This window comes from Amphibalanus amphitrite, unplaced genomic scaffold, assembly GCF_019059575.1.
Source record: "Amphibalanus amphitrite isolate SeventyFive unplaced genomic scaffold, NRLGWU_Aamphi_draft 000003F_arrow, whole genome shotgun sequence".
Lineage (NCBI taxonomy): Eukaryota > Metazoa > Arthropoda > Thecostraca > Balanomorpha > Balanidae > Amphibalanus > Amphibalanus amphitrite.
Genome location: NW_024881500.1, coordinates 1118411 through 1139144, shown reverse-complemented (window position 1 = coordinate 1139144; position 20734 = coordinate 1118411). Strand labels below are relative to the sequence as shown.

The 20734-nt window shown below is 49.0% G+C and overlaps 1 protein-coding gene across 2 annotated transcripts in view; it reads right to left on the bottom strand.

Moving 5' to 3' along the window:
• The window catches only part of LOC122364739, a 44474-nt gene that overhangs the window by 10026 nt on the left and 13714 nt on the right, over positions 1–20734 (bottom strand). For both annotated transcript variants that reach the window (XM_043335554.1, XM_043335470.1), the window contains exons 2-3: positions 5361–5501; positions 1788–1943 (exon numbers count right to left, since the gene is read on the bottom strand). In XM_043335554.1, coding sequence (XP_043191489.1) covers positions 1788–1943; positions 5361–5501 — 297 coding nt within the window. The remainder of the gene's footprint in view (positions 1–1787; positions 1944–5360; positions 5502–20734) is intronic.

Here is a 20734-nt window from a genome sequence, read left to right as displayed (position 1 = left end):
AGCAGTTACACGGTGTGGAATAAATCCAGGGAATGCCACCATGCTAACAGCATTAGTGCGTTGGATCAGTCCAGGGTCGTAACCCTTGTCATGGGATATACCCCTGTCAGAGACACCAGGCTTTATGGATTAATTCATGGCTGTAGCCTGTGACAGGAAATGCAGACTTGTCTGCGGCACCACAATACTGTGCAGGGTTTTGTCCTCGTCTCGAAATGCCGTCATGCAAACGGTGTTATCTCGCTGATAAGTTTGGTACGTCTGTTACACTACCAGGTCTGTAACATTGCTTGTGTTCGATATTTCACGGCAACTGGTAAAAGACGTCCGAAATTGTGAGAAAATCAGCACACTCAATATGCATGTCTTGCACAAGATTTGTAAATAGTCCTATGTACAAAAATGTACAAAGCATATGAGGTATGCTTCGTTTCGTGTGACTATAACCCATTCTTATTTTGATCGCTGCTTCTGTGTGTTGCTCGGCATCACTTGCATTTCATTGTTTATTTGCCGTTCTATTTTATTTCATTTTATGTGCTGTTTTTCCTTTCTTTTCTTCTATCTTTCATTTTTCTTAGTTTCCTTAGAAATGGTCATCTACCAATCCTCTCCTGCTTATCTATTTGTTTTCTATTTTCATCAGAACACTTCCCCGTTTTCTTCTCCCCCAACCCCTTCCCGCTATCCCTAGTTTTCCTTTCTGCACCGCCACCAAACACTTCACGTTTGTATTCAGCCCTCTCCCATACCACCTCCGCTCACCATTACCCCTAATTCCCCCTCCCTCCCTTCCCCTCCCCGCCAGCATGGCGCCGGGGTGTGTCGGCACTGCGGCATGTCGCACCCCCTCACCCCTCCCCCTAGATCGATGGCGCCCGAGACATGATCACCACGACAGCCCCCCCCCCCCTCCCACGAACCCCCCTCCCCCACCAGCGTGACTGACCCACCCGGCCCCCCGGCTCACCAAGGTCAGACAAACACCAAACGGGGACATTATGCGGGTTAGGAAGATATTGCTAATGATGCAATGAATATCCTTCCTCCAGCCATGAACGAGTCTTTTGTTTTATCAAATCTAAAACCAAGGTGATTTTGAAGCTGTAAGTGAACTTTGCTTGAGCTAAGAACATAAAATAGAAGTATCAAAATAAAACAAAGCAAAGCTCGCCAATGGCGTAGTCAATATCTCTTACCTATTCCACCTATTCGCTCTAACCTTTCCGCAAACTGATCATTCGGGGAACGGACGGGACGTAGGGATGATCCAGCCCTCATTATCCCGCGTGCCACTCAGCGGGCACGCCATCCTGCCTGTCTTCCATCCTGTTCCGACTAACACAGCGGCCAGTCCCTCCCCCCCCCATTCTACGGAGAAGAAACGTGCCATCTCGTGCCCGATATACGCAGCGTCAGCCTGCCACAAAGTGCAGAGCAACGACGCAGTAAAGGGCGCAGAAGCACTCAGTAAAAAGCAAGTAAAGAAGAATAGAGGCCAAGATTGAGACCCGGTCGAGTCGAGGGTTTCATTAAAAAAGAAAAGAAATGAAAGCACACATTCGTAGTCTGTACAAGGACACAGTCAAACAAGTAAGCAAGACGCAGCCGAGCTCTTGAAGTTCACTGTCTCACCGAGTGCAGTGTCCCACTGTGCCTCATCCAGCTAGTCACCCAGTTCACTGTGTCACCTAGTTCAGTGTCTCACCCTCTATCTCACTGTGTCCGCTGTCTCACTGTGCCAATTTCTCACCAGTCTGACTATCTCACCGAATTCCCTTTCTCACCGTGTTCGCTGCGCATCAGGCAGAAGGCGTTTCCGTCCGAGTAGGTGTGCTTCTCGTACTTGGGCTGACACTGGCACACACCGTGCACACACTCGGCGTGGTTCGTCTCTGGCCGACACTGGGCCGTGATGCTGCATGTCTCGTTCACGGCTACGGCTGAAATGGAGCAGACAGGATGTGACTTAAGTCGAAAGGACAAAAATGAGTTTATAACGGTGACATGACTGGGCCAACAATGCTTTTAAAAATAATTTCTGGAGACTTATAAGTATTTAAAAGCAATGATTCGTAAGTTAATATGTAAGTGACATTTCTAATAAGGCCAGGATAGGTTCCACTAAGCTTTCATTCATTTGGATATTGCGGGACTACAGGTTTCTCGCAGAGATCACAACAATGAGGACCATGAAACGGAAAACGCATTTGTCAACGTGGTGTTAACTCGACTCAAAGCAATACAACTTCAGACAAGTTTTACTTCCTAAAGGTACGTTTTATTTAGCTTCTTCTGTCTTGCGTTGCTGGAAAGCATGTAGCAATGGGGCGTGAGCACAAAAACTCCAAATCCAAATGTGTTACCGAGTAGAGAGTCTGACAACAGTAAGTACAGAAGAAAAGAACATCGCTGCAGCATTGACGCTAAAGTAGCACCAGTGGAAAACAATAGGACAGTTCTAGGAGCGACACAAAGCTGTTAGAATTCACACTTGACTGGGCAACAGCTTTGGACATTTGACTTATGAACTGTGCTGGCTATTGGACATTTCATTTAACCGCACTCGAGCAGTGTTAATTAAATTCATTTATCAAATTAATGTGGCTCGCTCTCATGCAGGACCGCTGACATATGTTCACGCTCGTATCAAACTGACTGAAAGCGAGGCTTTATACTGTGTGAGCTATCAGCTATACTGCGTTCTCAGTCTCAGACCAGAACAAGCTGCGTTCTCAAACTGAAAATGAACATTGCTTGCCCGCTGCTGAAATAAGCACCATAGACTGAGCCGCATCACCGCGGTGTACAGCAGAGCAGTCTGCCTGCCAGGCAGTGACTGCATTGCCGAATGTGACGGTAACACCGACTTAACGTGATCGGTGATCCCTGAGGTTTGTCTGGGTGAATATCTACTCGGGAAACTAGTTATTTCGAATATTTATAATAACAGAATGCTGGTATGATTATGAAAGTTGAATTTGTAATGATTTTAGTTCACTTTCTCATTGAAACATGTTTGCTTATCAAGCTGTTTGTAGGAAGGGTGTGTTGTTGAATCCACCAAAGCATTACGATAAAGTTGTCGAAGAGGCGCACAGCATATCGGACACCCAAAAGTCAAAGGATACAGCCGCATCAAGTCAAGGATCCTACAAACGCGGAGCATGGAATTAACTAAAAGAAAGATCCAAGACACCTGGACATGACATTCAGTTTGTCGTTTTCGGTTCCACGATTAAATTCATTCCCGAAAAATGATATTTACTGAAAAGTGTACAAAGATGATAAAACAATATGTACACAAAATATAATCATAAACAGAGAAGGGTGACAGTAAGAGACTGCAGAATTTTCAACGCGTCATTTTCTCCCCGCTATCAACACTCCACAGAGTTGATGATGACATGCCAACCATCAATAAACCGTTCTGTGGAGCCGCTGTCTGTATGTGATGACCTGTGCCAGCGGCCATCAATCTTCACGATTGCACGCTGGCGTGACCGAGACGCGTCCAGCACCGGCAGATTGCCGATTGGCGTGATTTGGCGGCCATTGCCAGATCGTCGCCACAGTGTGACCGAATGCCGCCCGGAAAATTGAATACAAACGCCACACGTGGGATCTGGTGCAGTGATTACGCAGATAGTTTTCATCATGTGTTTAGTGTTCGACTGGCTCTCGGAGAATGAACAAACAGGCGAGTTTACGTTTTTGCAAGTAATCCAGTTATAATTATGACATTTTTGTTTCAAATTTAATTAATAGGATGAACGAAAACTCAGTCATGAACCGGCAGGTAGCTAGGACTTTGCTCAGGGAGGGGCCACAGGTCGCGGCCTATAGTGTCGTACCCCCTCAAAAAAAACTCCTCGGATTTGGCCCACTATTTTTGGTGGTGTTATGCAGCTGTTAAGTTATTTTTTGTATTTCTTATAAACATTTTCTTTTATTTTTCGCTCTCAGGGGGGCATGGCCCCCGTCCCCCCTGGCTACGTCCCTGGACATGAAAAGGCAAAATGATAAGGGAGATGAAGGCATTCATTCATTTACATATAACAGAAAAAATGGCCCTCGTCGGATTTGAAGGTCTCCGATTATCAAAGTCTGACCAAGATAGCCATCGTATACAACAGCCCGAATTATTCTAGCCAGAGCCAAATAGACATCTTACGTTAAGATCAAATGGAAGCCCCAGCTGCATTCCTTATTCATACAGCACTCTCCATTCTGAATAATACATCACCAAAGCCATACGCACGCCAGTCTAACTGAGGCTTAATTAGGCATGAAGAAATGCGTATGCCTCTGGTGCACTCACACAAATTTGGAGACATTGTGTGGAGACATTTAGAGCCGAATGAATGTAGCAACGCTTCAACGGTGAGAAAGAGTTTCGTAGTTCTAGCCATCAACAGGAAGACTCCTGTACGCGGCTTGTGAACAGTTTGAAGGTATAAATCGCATCACTATCTTCACCGTCTTTCTGATCGAACGGAGCTCAAAGTTAACCAACTTCGGTTATTCAAAATTGACATATTCGAAGAATTTATGAGATATTCTAGTGCTTGTATGACTAGCATTCAAAACGCTGTAAATACACCCAACTAACATTACACGTTTCTACCTAACTATACCTTACTATGGTATGCATACGTTACATTCCCTTTACACGCAGAATGCAGGCGCTCTCGACAAGAGCCTGGTGCCACCAAGTAGTCCGTGGCGATGCAGAGAATGCTCCAAGGCTTCTACCATCTGCACTACAAAGTGGAGCCTCTGCGGAACGTGCCTGATCTGTATGCGTGTCACGTTCTTCCTAACAGAGATCCTCCGTGGGAAGTTGGGAACGGGGTGACAAACGGAAAACGGAAGGAGAACGGTACCGGTGGCTGTAAGGCATATTAACGTTTTTTTCCTCAAAGGAAATAGATCAGCTTTCTGGTTTAAATGTGTCTGCCTACTATCAAGCTCCTCTGTTGGGTTTGTCAGTCGAAAAAAGTTACAGATGGAGAGGTGTCTGGTGAATAAATGAATTTTGACTATGACTTACAACTTGCCAGCTATGGACACCATCAATGCTTTGAAACTCTGTGTGCTAATCTCTATGACCGTTGTCAAAAACTATTTTGAATGAGAGAGCACTATGTCTGGAATGCTTAAGAAGTAATTACTCTTTAGAAATGTTCCCAATCGGCTATCCGACCTAGCAGACAAAATACGACAGCACCCTCGAGTCTTTGTATAGCAATGCCGAATGGACTTAGAACATTTTCAAAGCTCAGCTGAAGTTCCTTGCCGTTCCGTCCTACCCCATATTCATCCCTTACCCTTCCTGACTGACTGTCACTGTAGCTTACCTCTGAGACAGCTGACTTCGTTGGGGATCGGGTGCGTTTTGACGCACTGGCAGGTGCCGGTCGCCATATCGCACTTGCCATGGTCGATCAGTTGACAGTCGTTGGACGACGAGCACGGACCGTCGATCCTTTGTACCACTCCTGCAGCACAACAAACACATTGTTAGGGAACGGTGTTAATAAACACAGTTCATTCACTGGGTCATAATACTGCTGCGGTTAGCTGCTTGAACAAAGTAGAACGCATTGTATTTGTGACTTGAGACGAAGCATGTCCTTACTTTGCGCTATGTCTGACTTTCTTTTATTCCAACAACACCAATCCAAAAACACCATCAAACACCATTCCTATTTTCGTATTTAATCCGGTAATACCCACATACAGTACTGAGAGGTATCTCTCTCTCCCTCTCTCTCTCTCTCTCTCTCTCTCTCTCTCTCTCTCTCTCTCTCTCTCTCTCTCTCTCTCTCTCTCTCTCTCTCTCTCTCTCTCTCTCTCCCTCTCTCCCTCTCTCTCTCTCTCTCTCTCTCTCTCTCTCTCTCTCTCTCTCTCTCTCTCTCTCTCTATCTATCTATCTATCTAAACTATAGGAGATGGAAACAGCCCAGTGAGCCGGGTTCTCACATTCATGTCAGGCACCATGTTTCCAGCGGACTAAGCAGGCTTGCGGTTCAGCCTGTAAAACGTGTTTGGTCTATACTCCCTGGATTACGGCAAATCCGCACATTGATTACACAGCCCATGCCTGTACCATGACCTTTCGAACGTGCAACAACAGCTGAGGGGAAGTTGAATATCAGATGCATGCTGTGACTGTAAGCAGTGGAAGTTGTTTGCTGATTTTGTCGTTCCTCTTTGTTTGGCCGTTTGGCGGTTGGAAGGAAATGTGCCTGGATAGTTTCACTTTCACACGCAATGAATCCGTGGCTAAGGCAACTAAGCAGTAAAATATATTGAACGACAAGAGCGACAGGCCTCGACTCATCGACATCGGTTTAGTGGGAACAGACGAGTCACATGTGTAGATCTGTGGCTCTAAATCCGTCGTGAATTCTAACAATGGGACTGGCAATCAAAAGATGTTTTCTTAAATAGACTATAGGCTTCAAGCAGCAAACCACGTATCTTATCATCAAGGAGGAAACCAGTTTGACTTGACATATTTGACATAATAGCAACTAAAATAAAGAAGAAGCATGCATTTAAAATCATTTTTTTTCTGGCAACAGAAAATGTTTTCATCCTAATGTGATGAACTTTTCAATGACATATTCCCTACAGTGACTCAATGTGCAGAGTGCCGGCGGTTTGTTTGCTTTGTGAAAACGCCATCGTGACCATGGTGATACCGTTAGAAGTCCCTGGCATTCGTCAGTTCCGGCGACACTTCCTGGAGTATCCTAATCCGGCCTTTCTTTCGCCTACATATGTCAACAGAGCACTGTGACATTTGCACAGCGATCATTCCGCCCCCTCATTTGTGCCTATGCATACAAAGACGCTACAGTTGTTATCTGAACCTGCAGGGAAAGGATGCGTTCGTGCCATTATCGTAACGACCACTTTCCACTTCGTCAGATGTTCGTTTTACCGAGCCGCAATTTTGTTAGGGAACTTTTAATGGATATTGTTTGCTTAAAGCAATGTTTCAATGATTTCCTTTTAATTGAGGCCTTACATAGCCATGAAATTATAGAGAGCATTGCATATATCAGCTCTCATGGAGAGCACTTTCATCGGCGACAGATGAACAGAACTGTGCGTGCTTTCACATGACAGTCACGATTCAGACCTACATTGACGTTGGTGGGATGAATAAAACCAGCTAATGGCGCCCCGCTCAAGTTGGCCAAACTTTTAAATGGAAGTTTGAGTCACTTTGGCTCGCGGTAATTATGCTTTACTGTTTTATTGTTGATCGAGAAACGCGATGAATACTGATCCGCGAGGGTAAGCTCCAATCACTACACATATATTTTTACCGATTTGATTAATATCTAATCAGTGCAATCAGGAAAGCAAAAATAAATGGATAAGTGATATGACTAGATAGTAGATACTCTTAAAGACCATAATACCCCCGGCCCATTTCCCCGAAACTTCTCTCTTCCTCAAAACTCCGTGCAACGAATATCTGCGATATTGGCAAATACATTTTGCAACTGCTTTCTCTAAAATAAGCATATTTCTGACAGCTAGATACGCATAAATATGGATAATGAAGACACCTGTGTCTCAGATGTATTCTGTAATCTACACTTAATTTTTTTAGCGATGAAATGCATGCTATCTCGTTGAACCAAAGGGTGGGAGAGAGATGCTTGACAGTCCGCCGGCGTTTCTCCGTGCTCGGCGTAATGTTCCAATATCGTCCTGCTGCCATATCTGGCTGCCATATCACACATGAGCCCGCCAAAGGGCAGCAGGTCATGGCGGCGGCTCAAAATTCCAGCCGTCGTAGTAACGGTACGACACGCCAGGCAGTCGTTTCGCGGTGAGCGGGGGCCGCACCCGGTCAGAATTCCACGCCTCTGGCCGTCTCCATCACACGGGTCCGTCGGGAGCGGCGGGCGGCGGTGACGGAGGCGGCGCGGAGGCTTTCCCTTCCCGTGCCGTCGAACGTCGGAGAGCGTCCGGCCAGTGACCGACTGGAGATATCGCCCGCGAGAGAGCTGCCTCAGCGAAAACGACCGCCGCTCCAACGGCTGAGCGGGCGAACGGCAGACTGCAAGCTCACGTGATGGTTAGAGTGACAGAGCAGGTTTCGATGCACTGTTTGGGTCTCTGTAAGCAATGAAAGCGACTCATGAGCACTCTGTCAGATATCTGTTGGCCAGCCACAGCGAGATGAACTCCAGTGAAGCTTGGCTGATTGAAATGCTGGCCGCTATCACTCAACACACGGCATATCCGCACCACTCGGCCGTCCACGAAGCCACGAGCCCGCCTGGCGGGTGACGATAGAAATTGATGTGCCGCCGGGCAGCGTGCGGCGATGGGCGGCGTCCGACGGCGGACGTGCGTGGCGTGCTCGAGCACGGCCGAGCACGGCGGTACGGCCGGGTACGGCCAGGCCGGACATAAAGCGGCGGGCGTCAACCGGGGCAGCCGATCGATCGCAGTCAGGACCTCAGACGGCCGGACCGCGGCGCCGACCGACGGGCCGAGCCGGGGCGAGCCGGGCCGGGCCGGGGCGAGCCGGGCCGGGCCGGGTCGGGACGGGCCGGGCCGGGGCGAGCCGGGGCGAGCTGGGTCGGGACGGGCCGAGCTGGGCCGGGCCGGGCCGAGCCGGGTCGGGACGGACCGGGCCGGGCGCCGCTGCAATGGAGCCGCACCATCCACTGTAACAACCGCAGGGCCGGCTTGAGACAGATCAGACCGTTCGACGCAGAGGAGTAGGCCGTTCGCGGACGGTAGGCACGGCAGAGAAACCGGATTGAGCTGGTGTGGTCTGGTTCGGTGGAGAGTCTGAATTGGAGTGGGTATCAGTTGTTTACAGGTTCGATACTTCTGGTGGGGTGGTGTTTCGGGCACGCTATTTTGATTCGCGGGTGGAATAACTAGTTTTGTGCGAAAGCCTGCACATAAACACCAGTTTTTGTACTATTGAAAGTTGACAAACATTTGGTTATTCATAATGCGCGGCCCTCCGTATTTTACGAGCTTCTTTAGGAAAATGATGCCACACTAAATATTGTATCATCTGCTGTTAGCTCAAGGCGATAGGAGGTCCGATTGGTGAATGGTCCTTTTACGACTGGAATCGGTTCACTTTGATCACATCTGAGAAAGAAATTGGATGCGGACACAATCTTTCTTTTTTTTTTGACACGGTAGCACAGCTAGGTATTACCAAGCCCGCGATAGTTTTAAGCCGTCAATGCAGGAATCACAATCAAAACGCCATAAAAGGACTAAACAAATCCGCTCGTCAAAAGTATGGATCCTGTCACGATACCTCTGGGCCTTTTATGCATAGAATTTCTGCATCATTCACCTGTCCAAGTCAGCCCCGTAAAGAATGCGTGAATACCGTCATCTGACACTATTAATGTGGGACACATGCCATGAACTGGCACACGTCACGTGCTGACACACACGTCACAGAACGTCACTGTCCGTCGACTAACATATTTCCGACCGACATACCTAAGTCACGGACTTGCATACTGCCATCAACACACTGCCGGATCTGGCACACTGCAGAGACAAAAAAGACCGACACACGCCTCATGGACTGACAACTGACAAGTGCTTCACGAAGTGAGACTGACATACATCAATGACTGAAGCGTGCCACAGTCTGTATACGGACTGACACATGCTAGCGCATGTCTCACGGATTGATGTGGACCGACAAATGCCTCACGGACTGGCACGGACTGACGCATGCGGCAAACAGACACCTTCGTACATACAGACGGACTATATAAAGTCCGTCTCGAAAGTGTCGCGATAGCACACCAATCGTCCGGGTCACCTGCACTTTCTGCAGCAAACACACCAATCTCAGCAGAGCGCGATCAAAAAATAATGTCAGGAAGCCGCGCACAAACAAGCTCGACACAAACAAGGCAGCGGGCAGTCCTTGGGGAGAGGTAGCCAGCGAGACCAGAAAATATGGTGCGCAGGAAGTTTGTAAGAAGTGTTTAAAGTTGACAAGGTGTTTTATCAGGAATCTGTACGCTGCGTTACGTTTAATGATGATTTTTGAAGTTTAGTTTGAAGGAAGGTGATTTTGAGGTTTGGTTATTGGCTTGCCGTGCTTCGATTATTTAACCATGCGCCGTTGGCAAGTACGACATTCCCCACTTCCATCCACACGCGTGTGGGATTAGAGCAAAACTGCCAATCAGGTAATTATTCACTCACGGTTTTGGTACCGACAGTTAGATAATCCTTAATCGCGTCCTCTGACCCTGGCAGAGTCAACGGTGTGCCAGGAAGCATGCATCTCGAGTTGCCTTGATCTGCGCACGGATACAAATTGCTCTCACGAACTTCCTCCCGGCAGTTAGTTCGTGTCACGTTGACACTCCGGCAATTCACCTTGCTCTTGCTTGCAGCCTTGCCCTGTCATTGCCAAGGTTTGAGCTTAGCTTTGTTAACACGAAGTGAACTGCTTCCAAGTTCCAGGTATAAGACCTGATATTTGATAACCACGCGTTCAATGCTTACTGAGCCGAGCCACCAAGGAAAGGTCATTCATCATATACTGATGTTTCATAAGATCGATACCTTGAAACACGTGAATGGCGATTCCGCTGGCACAAGTGACACAACTGCTATCGATATTGTTCACTCCATTCAATGCACTCTAGTGCTCGTGATGATCCATAAGTGGATTAATTTATCATGTGGTTCAGCGCGAGTTGGGCCAATTTTATCACCACGGCGGCTGTTTTAAGTGCTGGGCTTATGTGTTTAGCGGTCACCTGAAATGATGTTCAGCGTGCAGCCAAAACCGATTCCTTGTTACTTGTTAATCCACCAATTAATGCAATCTTGCATGAAACCGGGTCACCATTGCAGGGCAATTGCAACTGCAGGCTTAAATTTGCGGTAAGCTCATTAGAAGGATGCACATTAGTGCGATACACAGTTTTACTACAAGTGTCATCGAAACTACGTTACCTAAGAATGCATTGCGTGTTAGGAAATGTCATTAGCGATACATGGTGGCCTGCCCTAGCACGACCTGATGTCTCTGACAACCGTAACAGAGTTAGGCTAGGCTCCAAAGGACACGATAAGAACAAGTATTTCTTACGTGACTCCTGTTACGTGGTTCTAAAGATCTTTAGAATTTTCTGTATGTTAAATGTCTCTGTTGTAAAATATTCAAAACATTTTCCACGACGCAGTTAAACTCGCGTTACATCGTGTCAACTGCGGCTTATGGAACGACAGCGGACCTGCAGTCTCAACTGCAACGTTGACAGTAACTGATCTATATCACATCCGGGCTTAATCCTACATTATCCGACGTTACATATAAACCTCGCCACGCTCGGTTCCTAATCGTCACCCACCGTTTCGCCCAGTCACAGGCCGCTGCCGCCCGGGCCTCCGAGGGCTGTATCTCTTGGGTCATCTGAGAATCGAGCGCGACCTAATGCGCCACGTCGTCGGCGGCTCACTCTCCCCTCTCACCGACGACAGGCCGGTTGGTGCCGGCGGCCGGGTGACTCATGAGAAACTGGCCGCCGCCGGGCCGACACGGGTCAGCCGCTCGTCATCCGACGGAGTTCAACGACACAGTGGACCTTTCGCTGGTGCTTTGTGGAGTAGAGAGTCGCCGTAGGTGTTGATGGTGGTCCAGAACATCGGACAGTCTGAGCAAATCTCTCTCCTCCCTCTTTCTCTCTCTCTCTCTCTCTCTCTCTCTCTCTCTCTCTCTCTCTCTCTCTCTCTCTCTCTCTCTCTCTCTCTCTCTCTCTCTCTCTCTCTCTCTCTCTCCCTCTCTCCCTCCCTCTCTCTCCCTCTCTCTCTCTCTCTCTCTCTCTCTCTCTCTCTCTCTCTCTCTCTCTCTCTCTCTCTCTCTCTCTCTCTCTCTCTCTCTAATACTTTTCTCGGGAATTTGGAATTCACAGACTGGGGCTGGGTCGTTCGCTGCATTATACGAGAGACGAAGCTTTCAGGCCGGTCGGTAGCCTGATAATGCGACGGGGCGGTGGTCGACCAATCTCCCGCCCTCTCCCCCTCCCTCCCTCCCTCCCTCTCTCTCTCCAGTCTCTCGGTGACCGAAAGAGAGCGGCCGGTCTGGCCAGCCGGCGCCGATGGGGAGGTCAGCCCGTCTCGCGCCGGCCGTGCCGGTCAGACACCGGGATGGGAGACGGTGAGAGGTGAGTCCGTCTTACCGGCGAGGGGAGAGGAGGGAGGGGTCAGCCCCCGGTCATCTCTCATACACGACCAGTGACGCAAGCCGTGTGAGGTAAAAGTAGGGGCCATGCAGAGAGAGGTCACGAAGAGTGCGATCGGCCGGCCGGCCCCTCTGCAGCCTGCAATCAACTGTGGAGCCGTGTTTGCTGACGGCTGCCGGCACTGTCTATTGACACTGAATGCAGCATTGTGCTCCGAACCATTCTGCTAGCAGGGCGTCGACACTGATGAATGTGTGCTGAATTTTCCCGCTCCTAAACCGGCCTCTGACTGATTATGTAATCGAGCTTGTCAAGTTGTGAAACACTGGGAAAATCCCATTCAGAAGACCCGTTTGGTCTTTGGGGGAGGTGGTGGCTGTTGTATTACGACCGATAATCCATCCGGGAATGGCCTGGATTTAGCTCGCAGTGCTATCGCATCCCCCGGATAGGACCGGTGAGTATCCAGCCTTAGAGTGGACCAGCCCGAATCGGACTACTTCGAGCACCTACACGCTTGATTTCACCGGCGATACCCAGTTAGGGAGAGCGAGCGTGTCGTAAGGCGCCGCAGCAGATTTCCCCCATTCACCGAGAAACAATGCACTTCAGACTGTTCGACAGCTATTCAGACATCCTCTAACTATTTCTTTTCGTCGTCTGTCAGACAGTAATGACGTCTCTGTTAGACGGACAGCTATAGCCGTCATTCAGTAACACTAAACGAATTTACGTCAATGCGAATAACTGCGCACTGTTCGGTCCATCGACTGTTTCTGGACCGGACACCCAATCTTGTGGCCGGGTGGCAGGGAATCCCATTATGGGTGGGTTTGTGAGGCAGCGCTCGGAGGAAGTGAGCCGGAAATCCGCCCTCTGTCCACCTACCGACCGCGATCCACTGTCCACTGGGACATCGATCCACTGCGTGGCGTCCACCGCGCGCGAGGCCATGGCTCTGTCCAAGTCCATCCCGTGGGGAAGCCAGAGCGGAAACTTGACGCTTGGACTGTGAGTGATGCAAATGGGGTATGCAGGTGAAAATGCTTCGTTGGTCACCTATCCGTGCTTCTATCCTCAGGATACTGAAATCCTTCTCCTCCACGCCACAACCCCCTTCCGGGCTGGACAGGCAACTTTATCTCATGCGGGTTGCTCCCTTGGAGCGGCACCGCTGCTCCCGAGGGAGCGCACCCCGTAGCCGGGTGCAGTGAGTGCCTTGGGGCTGGGTGGCCTGTCCTCTGGACGGGCTCAGCCCCGGCGACTCACTAGGGTGCCTGCCGAGACCAATGTCTCCCTCTAATTCCTATCATCCTTCCGGCTCTGCAATGGTCTTGTCGACCGAAAGGGCCTAACCCAACAAAACAAACAAACAAACGAACAAACTGCTTCGTTGGATGTGAAATATCGAAATCATGGCATTCTGGGTAGGTGTATAATTGTGAAATTTTCGAAAACGAACGAATTGCCAGTGTGCTTCGTTAGGATGCAACTACCATCGTGAGCAGCTGCACTGTATGTAAATGCATTTAATTATTGTACCGATAAAAAACTATGCCAACAATTTAAAGTTTTATTGAATATCTCTGATTCTCCTAAAACGAGCACTTTTCAACAAAGCATTTGTCCCGGCTTATAACAAACTTAAGGCCATAAAGTCCGAATCGTTACCTGCATATACGTCTATCTAGGCCATCATTAAGTTTTATTGGGGAAAGTGACGTGTGTGAATATGTATGGACATACCTAATGTCAGAGCCGTGGCTGAAAGACATCGGAGTTGTAAGTAGATGTTGTGAAACGGCTGCCTTCGTTACAAGTGTTACAACATTTAGCACGCACTTCCTGCGCACTATCATAAGAAATTAATGCTGCGTGGATTCTTTCGCGGCGTGGAAGGACACGTTTTGCGTCCTTTATGGGGCGTCGTTCATACGTGCTAATGAGAAGCAGAGTACCAGATTCAACATCGCTTTAACTACAATCAACTAATCTTAACCCCAAAGAACATATTTTTTTCGTCACACTTCTCCTTCATAATAAGAATGGCCACAGGATGTACGAAAACCGACGCCAGACCGAATGGCTTCTGTCAAAAACAACTTAATTGCCCAATTCTTCATCCACTCCCCCCAATAACAGCCGAATTCTGACGGAATTCTTCTGGTGTTAAGCCAGATGTCGATGTCTGGTGTCGGCAGCGACGCGGCGGTGGTGTCGACAGCGACGCTGCGGCGGTGTCGGTGGAGGGGGCGATGGGGGGGGGGGACACAGGGTGGCCCACCAGCCCGCCACCAGCCCGCCGCGGACTGCAGCACGACAGTGGGCGCGGCCGGGGCCATCGATCCACTGCGTACCACCAGGCTGGCCGGCCGGCACGTGCCTTTGTTTGGCACCACCTCCACGGCAGCGAGACCCGGGTCTCACGTGACTGAGACAGACTGCAGCGGTGACTGACGACTGAAGACTGACCCGCTGTCGGTCGTCGGGCGCGGCGGCACTCAGGCACCGCGCCCCCTGACCACCGGAGGGGGGGGGGGTGCCGACCCGACATCGATTTAGACATAAACGGTCCGATGCATCAGGGGGTGTCACGTGACACCGAGCTGGCCTGTCAGACAACTGTGTTTGAACATAGCTGCAGCAAAGGCAGTTCCTGCATTGTGCAGACGAAACGGGGTCGGAGTGTCCTTTCGATCTTCCAGTTGGAGGTATTATTTTAACACGCGCACTGCAGCGGGTCTGAGCCGAACACGAACTGCAGGGGGGGGGGGGGGTTGAAAACAACCCCCCCTGAGATCTCGAAAACGGCGCAACGTAGCGACAAGCGGTAAACGGTGTTGGATAGGTTAAGATGAGATCGACAAGAAATACTAAGATCATTTTTGGGTCAGGTCAAAAACGAGGTCACCAGAGGTCACCGAAGACAAAATGTTACGATTTTCACAACAGGAATTTCGCGGTAGTTTTTCTTGAATAACTTGTCTTGCACACAAGACAGAGGATCGATTCGAACGCCATCGTTCTTAGCTCGTCAAGGCGCATCGAATGATATATAATATGACCTCGAAAGGTCAAGTTGAAAATTTGACCTCAGGTCAAGGTCATGACCTGACCGAAATAGGTCATGTTGCATATCATTCGATCCGCATTGACGAGAAAAACACGATGAACGTCGAACGGAGTCTCTATCTCTACTCAATCTCAAGTTATTGAAGAAAAACCGCTGGTGACCTCAGGTGACCTAAGATGACCTGGAGATCACCTTCCAAAGGTCATAAGTGATATGTTTCGGTGAAATCACCAACAGGGACCTGTAATACTATGATCCTGAGCGTATTGAAGTCATAGGATGGCATTCAGAGTAAGTTGAAATTTCTCCCATTGACTTATAATGGGCCGGTCGCAAAAATGACCTGACCTTAGGTCATCGATATAAAAATTCCGAGATATACAAGTTGTAGCTCGTGATGACTTTACTATTTCCTGTGGGTTTCAAGATCATATCTCAACAACTGTGGGCTTGGTGGGATTGCAAACTTCGAAATTTACGTTTCGAGGTAGGGTCACTTGACCTGACCTGGTGACCTGACCATAGGTCACCTGGGGTCAAAATTTTTACTCAAGGTGTGCAAAAGTTGTGAGAACAGGTATGCAAAATTTGGCGGCGCTACGCGCCGCCGTTTTCTCGCAATTTGCGAAAAACCACGGGGGGGGTGAAAACAACCCCCCCCTGCAGTGCGCGTGTTAATTGATAAGCAACCCTCGCCCCGTTGGGGGGGCCATTTTGGCCCCCCCCCTGTGGTTTTTCCTGAATAGCAAGAAAACGGCGGCGCGCAGCGCCGCCAAGTTTTCAGTACCTTCCCGGGCATCAATTTGACACCTTCACACCAAATTTCAAGTCTTAGGTCACCTTAGGTCAGGAGTTATTGAGGTCAAACTGAGGTCATGTTCGAACAAAAATGAGCAAAAAACATGCAATCTTGAAACGCTCACCAAATCTACAGTTATCAAGCAATTTCAAAGTTCTTTACATGGTCTGGTAGAAAAAAGCGGCGCTACAAAACTGCTATCTCGGATTTTCAAAAATTTGGGTTTTTGACCCTCAAAAATTCAAAAAATTGATTTTTTAAGAAAAACTAAAAAAAAAATCAAAAAAATTCCGAATTTTGAAAAAAAAACGGAATATATGTGATAGTCCCTCCGCTCTTCTATATACATACCAAAGTTCAGATCGATATCTCGTTTTTTGGCCAAGTTATAGCGAAAAAAACTGTTCAAAAATGATGACGTCAAATTTTTGAACTCATTTTTTTGCGATTCTAGACAACGTACGGCAAAACAAAGACCACCATTGAACTCCCCATGACGAGCTGCATCGATTCGATACCCATTTTATGCAAAAATATCAACTTTGAAATTTGACCTAATTTGACCTGACCTTGACCTGACCTTGACCTGACCTTGACCTGACCTTGACCTGACCTTGACCTGACCTTGACCTGACCTTGACCAAAACGTGACCTTAGCTGGCCCCAAAGGCTGCCTGACCCACATAATCGCATTTGTCATGTAAAATGGACCATAAAACATGTATCACACGACACGACACTTTCATATTGTGACCCCCCAGTGACCTGACCTCTGTGACCTGACCTGGTATCAGTGACCTCAAATAGCAAAATATGTGTTTGAAGAACATTTCCCCATCGATGATTTTCAATGAAATGCATTTTACTCGATTTTACAACGCATTTCTTGAAATGCCTGTAAACGGTGAAAATTGGACCTTTGACCTGACCTGTGACGTCATCGGTTTGACCTAGGTCAATAAAATTGGGTCACAAGGTAGTTCCCTGATAGGGCTATCCAACACCGTTTGCCGCTTGTCGCTAGGTTGCGTGGTTCTCGAGATCTTGGGGGGGGGCCAAAATGCCCCCCCCCCAACGGGGCGCGTTGCTCGGCAGAGCCCAACGGGGCGCGGGTTAAAAAGAATGAGTACATGCGTAGGCTGGCTATATCATATATGATCATTAGGTATTATCATAGTGTAATAAGTAACATTATTTATTACGCTATGGTATTATTTATTCCGATTTTATAAAGCATATTTACTAATTAGTTACAAGAATAATTAAGTGTTCAAGATAACAATTTAATCATGCAATGCAATCTTCGACTTGTCTGCGTCAAGTTGAAATATTGCATATATTGCATTGCTTTATAGAAGCTCCACTTCCTTCTCGTGCCGTTGCTTCTACAGTCAACAACCTTCAAAGAACTCGCTGAATGCGTTGAAACGACCTGACAGCGGCAGCAACGATACGGTGGCCAACCCGACTGCGAGGGCTGGATAGAACATAGACAACACAATTCCCTGGTCTGATGGACCTCTTTTGTGACGCTTTATTATTATTATTATTATTATAATGTCAAACATCCACCAACCACAGAACAGTGGGCATTACGGTGGCATAGCACAAACAGACGCACACATGCATACAATTACACACATATTCATATATGAACACTTAATCGACTAACACAATATTCGGCGCAGTGTGAAGCAATTCATACGCGAAGATATAAATAACCATGTGTCCCATGTATGACAATTAAACTGTGTGCTCCTTTGTTTGAAGATATTTAATCAATTCCTTTTTAGATGCACTTCTTATCTGTGTCGGCAAACAGTTCCACAATTTTGAACCCTGGTATGATAAGGAGCGTTTTAAGAAGTCAGTTTTAGGAGCAATAAGATCAAGGTTACAAGCCTGTTTCGTATTACGTTCCGATTTCCTGGTCCTAAAGAGGGATGAAAGTAACGGCGACATGGTTTCTGGATAGAGTAGGCACTGGCGAACAACGGTAAGGACAGCAATGTTGCATTCCAACTCGAGGTCACCGCGCCATGCAATACTTTGATGTTCTCTACCTGCGATGCGCCGCGCAAATTTGACAATTTTTGCTATTCTCTTCCTCTGAGCCAGACCACATGTGCCCCAAAGAGACACACAGAAGCGAAGATGAGGAAGAACTAGAGCATTTATCAATAATACGATGGTTTTGGGAGGTAACACATGACGAAGGTGACTTAGGCGGATTAACATGCCTATACATCGGCCTACGACGCTGTCAATATGACTGCTCCAGGTGAAACAACTGTCTATTGTCACGCCTAGACTCACCAATGTACTTTTGACGGGTATCACAGCATCAAAGATAGTAATGCTCCGCAAGTTGATTCGCCTCAAAATAGTTTTAGAGCCAAAAACAGCTACTTGTGATTTACTGACATTGATCGTCAGGCGATTTCGAGAGAACCATACACGAAGCCTGTTCAGCAATGTTTGAAGACGATTTATAATGTCATCAATGTCTTGAGGTTTACCTGAAACAATTATCTGAGTATCATCTGCGTATTGGACTAGGGAGCCTAAGTTATTGGCAACAGAAGTCATATCATTGACAAACAAATTGAACAACGTTGGGCCCAAGACACTGCCTTGCGGAACACCCGATGAGACCTTGCCTCTAAAATCATCACAGCCTCGAACATACTGACATCTCTCAGCAAGGTAGCTCTCAAACCAGGGGTGTTCAATTCCGTAATGAGAAAGTTTTTGAAGCAATATACTGTGATCAACAGAATCAAAGGCTCTGCTCAGATCTAATGACACCAAGATACATATTTTGCCGCTATCGATGGTGGACCGAATTGACTCTGTCAACGCAATGAGAGCATGGTTTACGGAATGACGAGGTCGGAATCCAAACTGCTCGTCCGATAACAGACAACAGTCTTCTAAATATGTCTTAAGCTGAAGTGAAACAACTCTTTCAAGAATCTTAGACACAACGTTTAACAGATAAATCGGTCTGTAATTAGTCGCATCCCTGGGGTCACCTTTACCCTTAAAAATAGGGACAACTTCTGCAGTTTTCCAACACAGTGGTATGGTACCGCTGTTGATGGAGGCGTTCAAAATACGCAAAAGCGGCAGAAGCTGCCTGCCTGAGAAAGACTTAACCCTCGCCCGTAAACGGCGAGCTGCCACCTTCGCCCATGCAGGGGGGGGGGGTTGGTGCGACCCCCCCCCTTGGCGTTTGAAAACGGAGCGTCGTAGAACTTAGCGGAAAAGAGCAACGGATTGCTCTCGCCGAGATCTCGCGATTGGTGGTATATTTTTTGGTCCTAGGTCAACATTTGACCTACTTTTGACCGGTCAAAGGTCAAATTTTCGGAAAAATAGACTTTTTTCAACTTTCCGCGGCGATTGCGGCAAAACGGTGGGAGATATCGACTTACAACCTTCACTATCGTGTTCCTTGATCAATTCTCTATCGTTTGGTATGTATTTCGTTTCCCTAGCTCTAAAAATGGCGCGTTGGGAGCCAGGGGCGGATCCAAGGGGGGGGGGGTCACATGGGTCATGGCCCCCCCCTTGAGGCCCGGGGGCCCAAAGACCTGCCAGGGGCACCACCGGCCTATCAGGGGTATCACAGTCCTGACAGGGGCACCACAGGACCGCCAGGGGCATCACAGGCCTAGCAGGGACACCACGGGCCTGGTGCCCCTGGGCCCTGACAGGACTGTAACGCCCCTGACAAGCCTGAGGTGTCCCCGGCAGGCATGTGGTGCCCCTGACAGGCCGGTGGTGCCCCTGGCAGGCCTGTGGTGTCCATGGCAGGCCTGTGGTGCCCTTGCTAGGCCTCTGGTGCCCCTGACAGGCTTGTAATGCCCCTGGAAGGACTGTGGTGCCCCTGGGCCCCGACAAGCCTGAGGTGCCCCTGACAGGCCAGTGGTGCCCTTGCTCGGCCTGTGGTGCCCCTGGCAGGCCTCTGGTGCCCCTGGCAGGCCTCTGGTGCCCCTGACAGGCTTGCGGTGCCCTTGGAAGGACTGTGGTGTCCCTGGGCCCTGACAAGCCTTAGGTGCCCCTGACAGGCCCGTGGTGCCCTTGTTAGGCCTGTGGTGCCCCTGGCAGGCCTCTGGTGCCCTTGCTAGGCCGCTGGTGCCCCTGGCAGGCCTCTGGTGCTCTTGCTAGGCCGCTGGTACCCCTGCGCCCGGAGAGGACTGGTGCCCCTGAAAAGTCTGAAGTGCCCCTCGGCAGGCCCGTGGTGCCCCTGACAGGCCCAAGGTGCCCCTGCGAGGCCGGTGGTGCCCCTGGCAGACCTCTGGTGCCCCTGGCAGGTCTGTGGTGCCCCTGGCAGGTCTGTGGCGCCCCTGGGAGACCTGTGTTGACTGGTGCCCCTGCTAGGTCGCTGGTGCCCCTCACAGACCTGTGGTGCCCCTGGGCCTTGACAAGCCTGAGATGCCTGGCTATGACAGGCTCGTGGTGCCCCTGATAGACCAGTGGTGCCCTTGCTAGGCCTGTAGTGCCCCTGGCAGGCCTCTGGTGCCCCTGCTACCCCTGCGCCCGGAGAGGACTATGGTGCCCCTGAAAAGCCTGAAGTGCCTCTCGACAGGCCCGTGGTGCCCCTGGGCCCTGACAGGCCCAAGTTACCCCTGC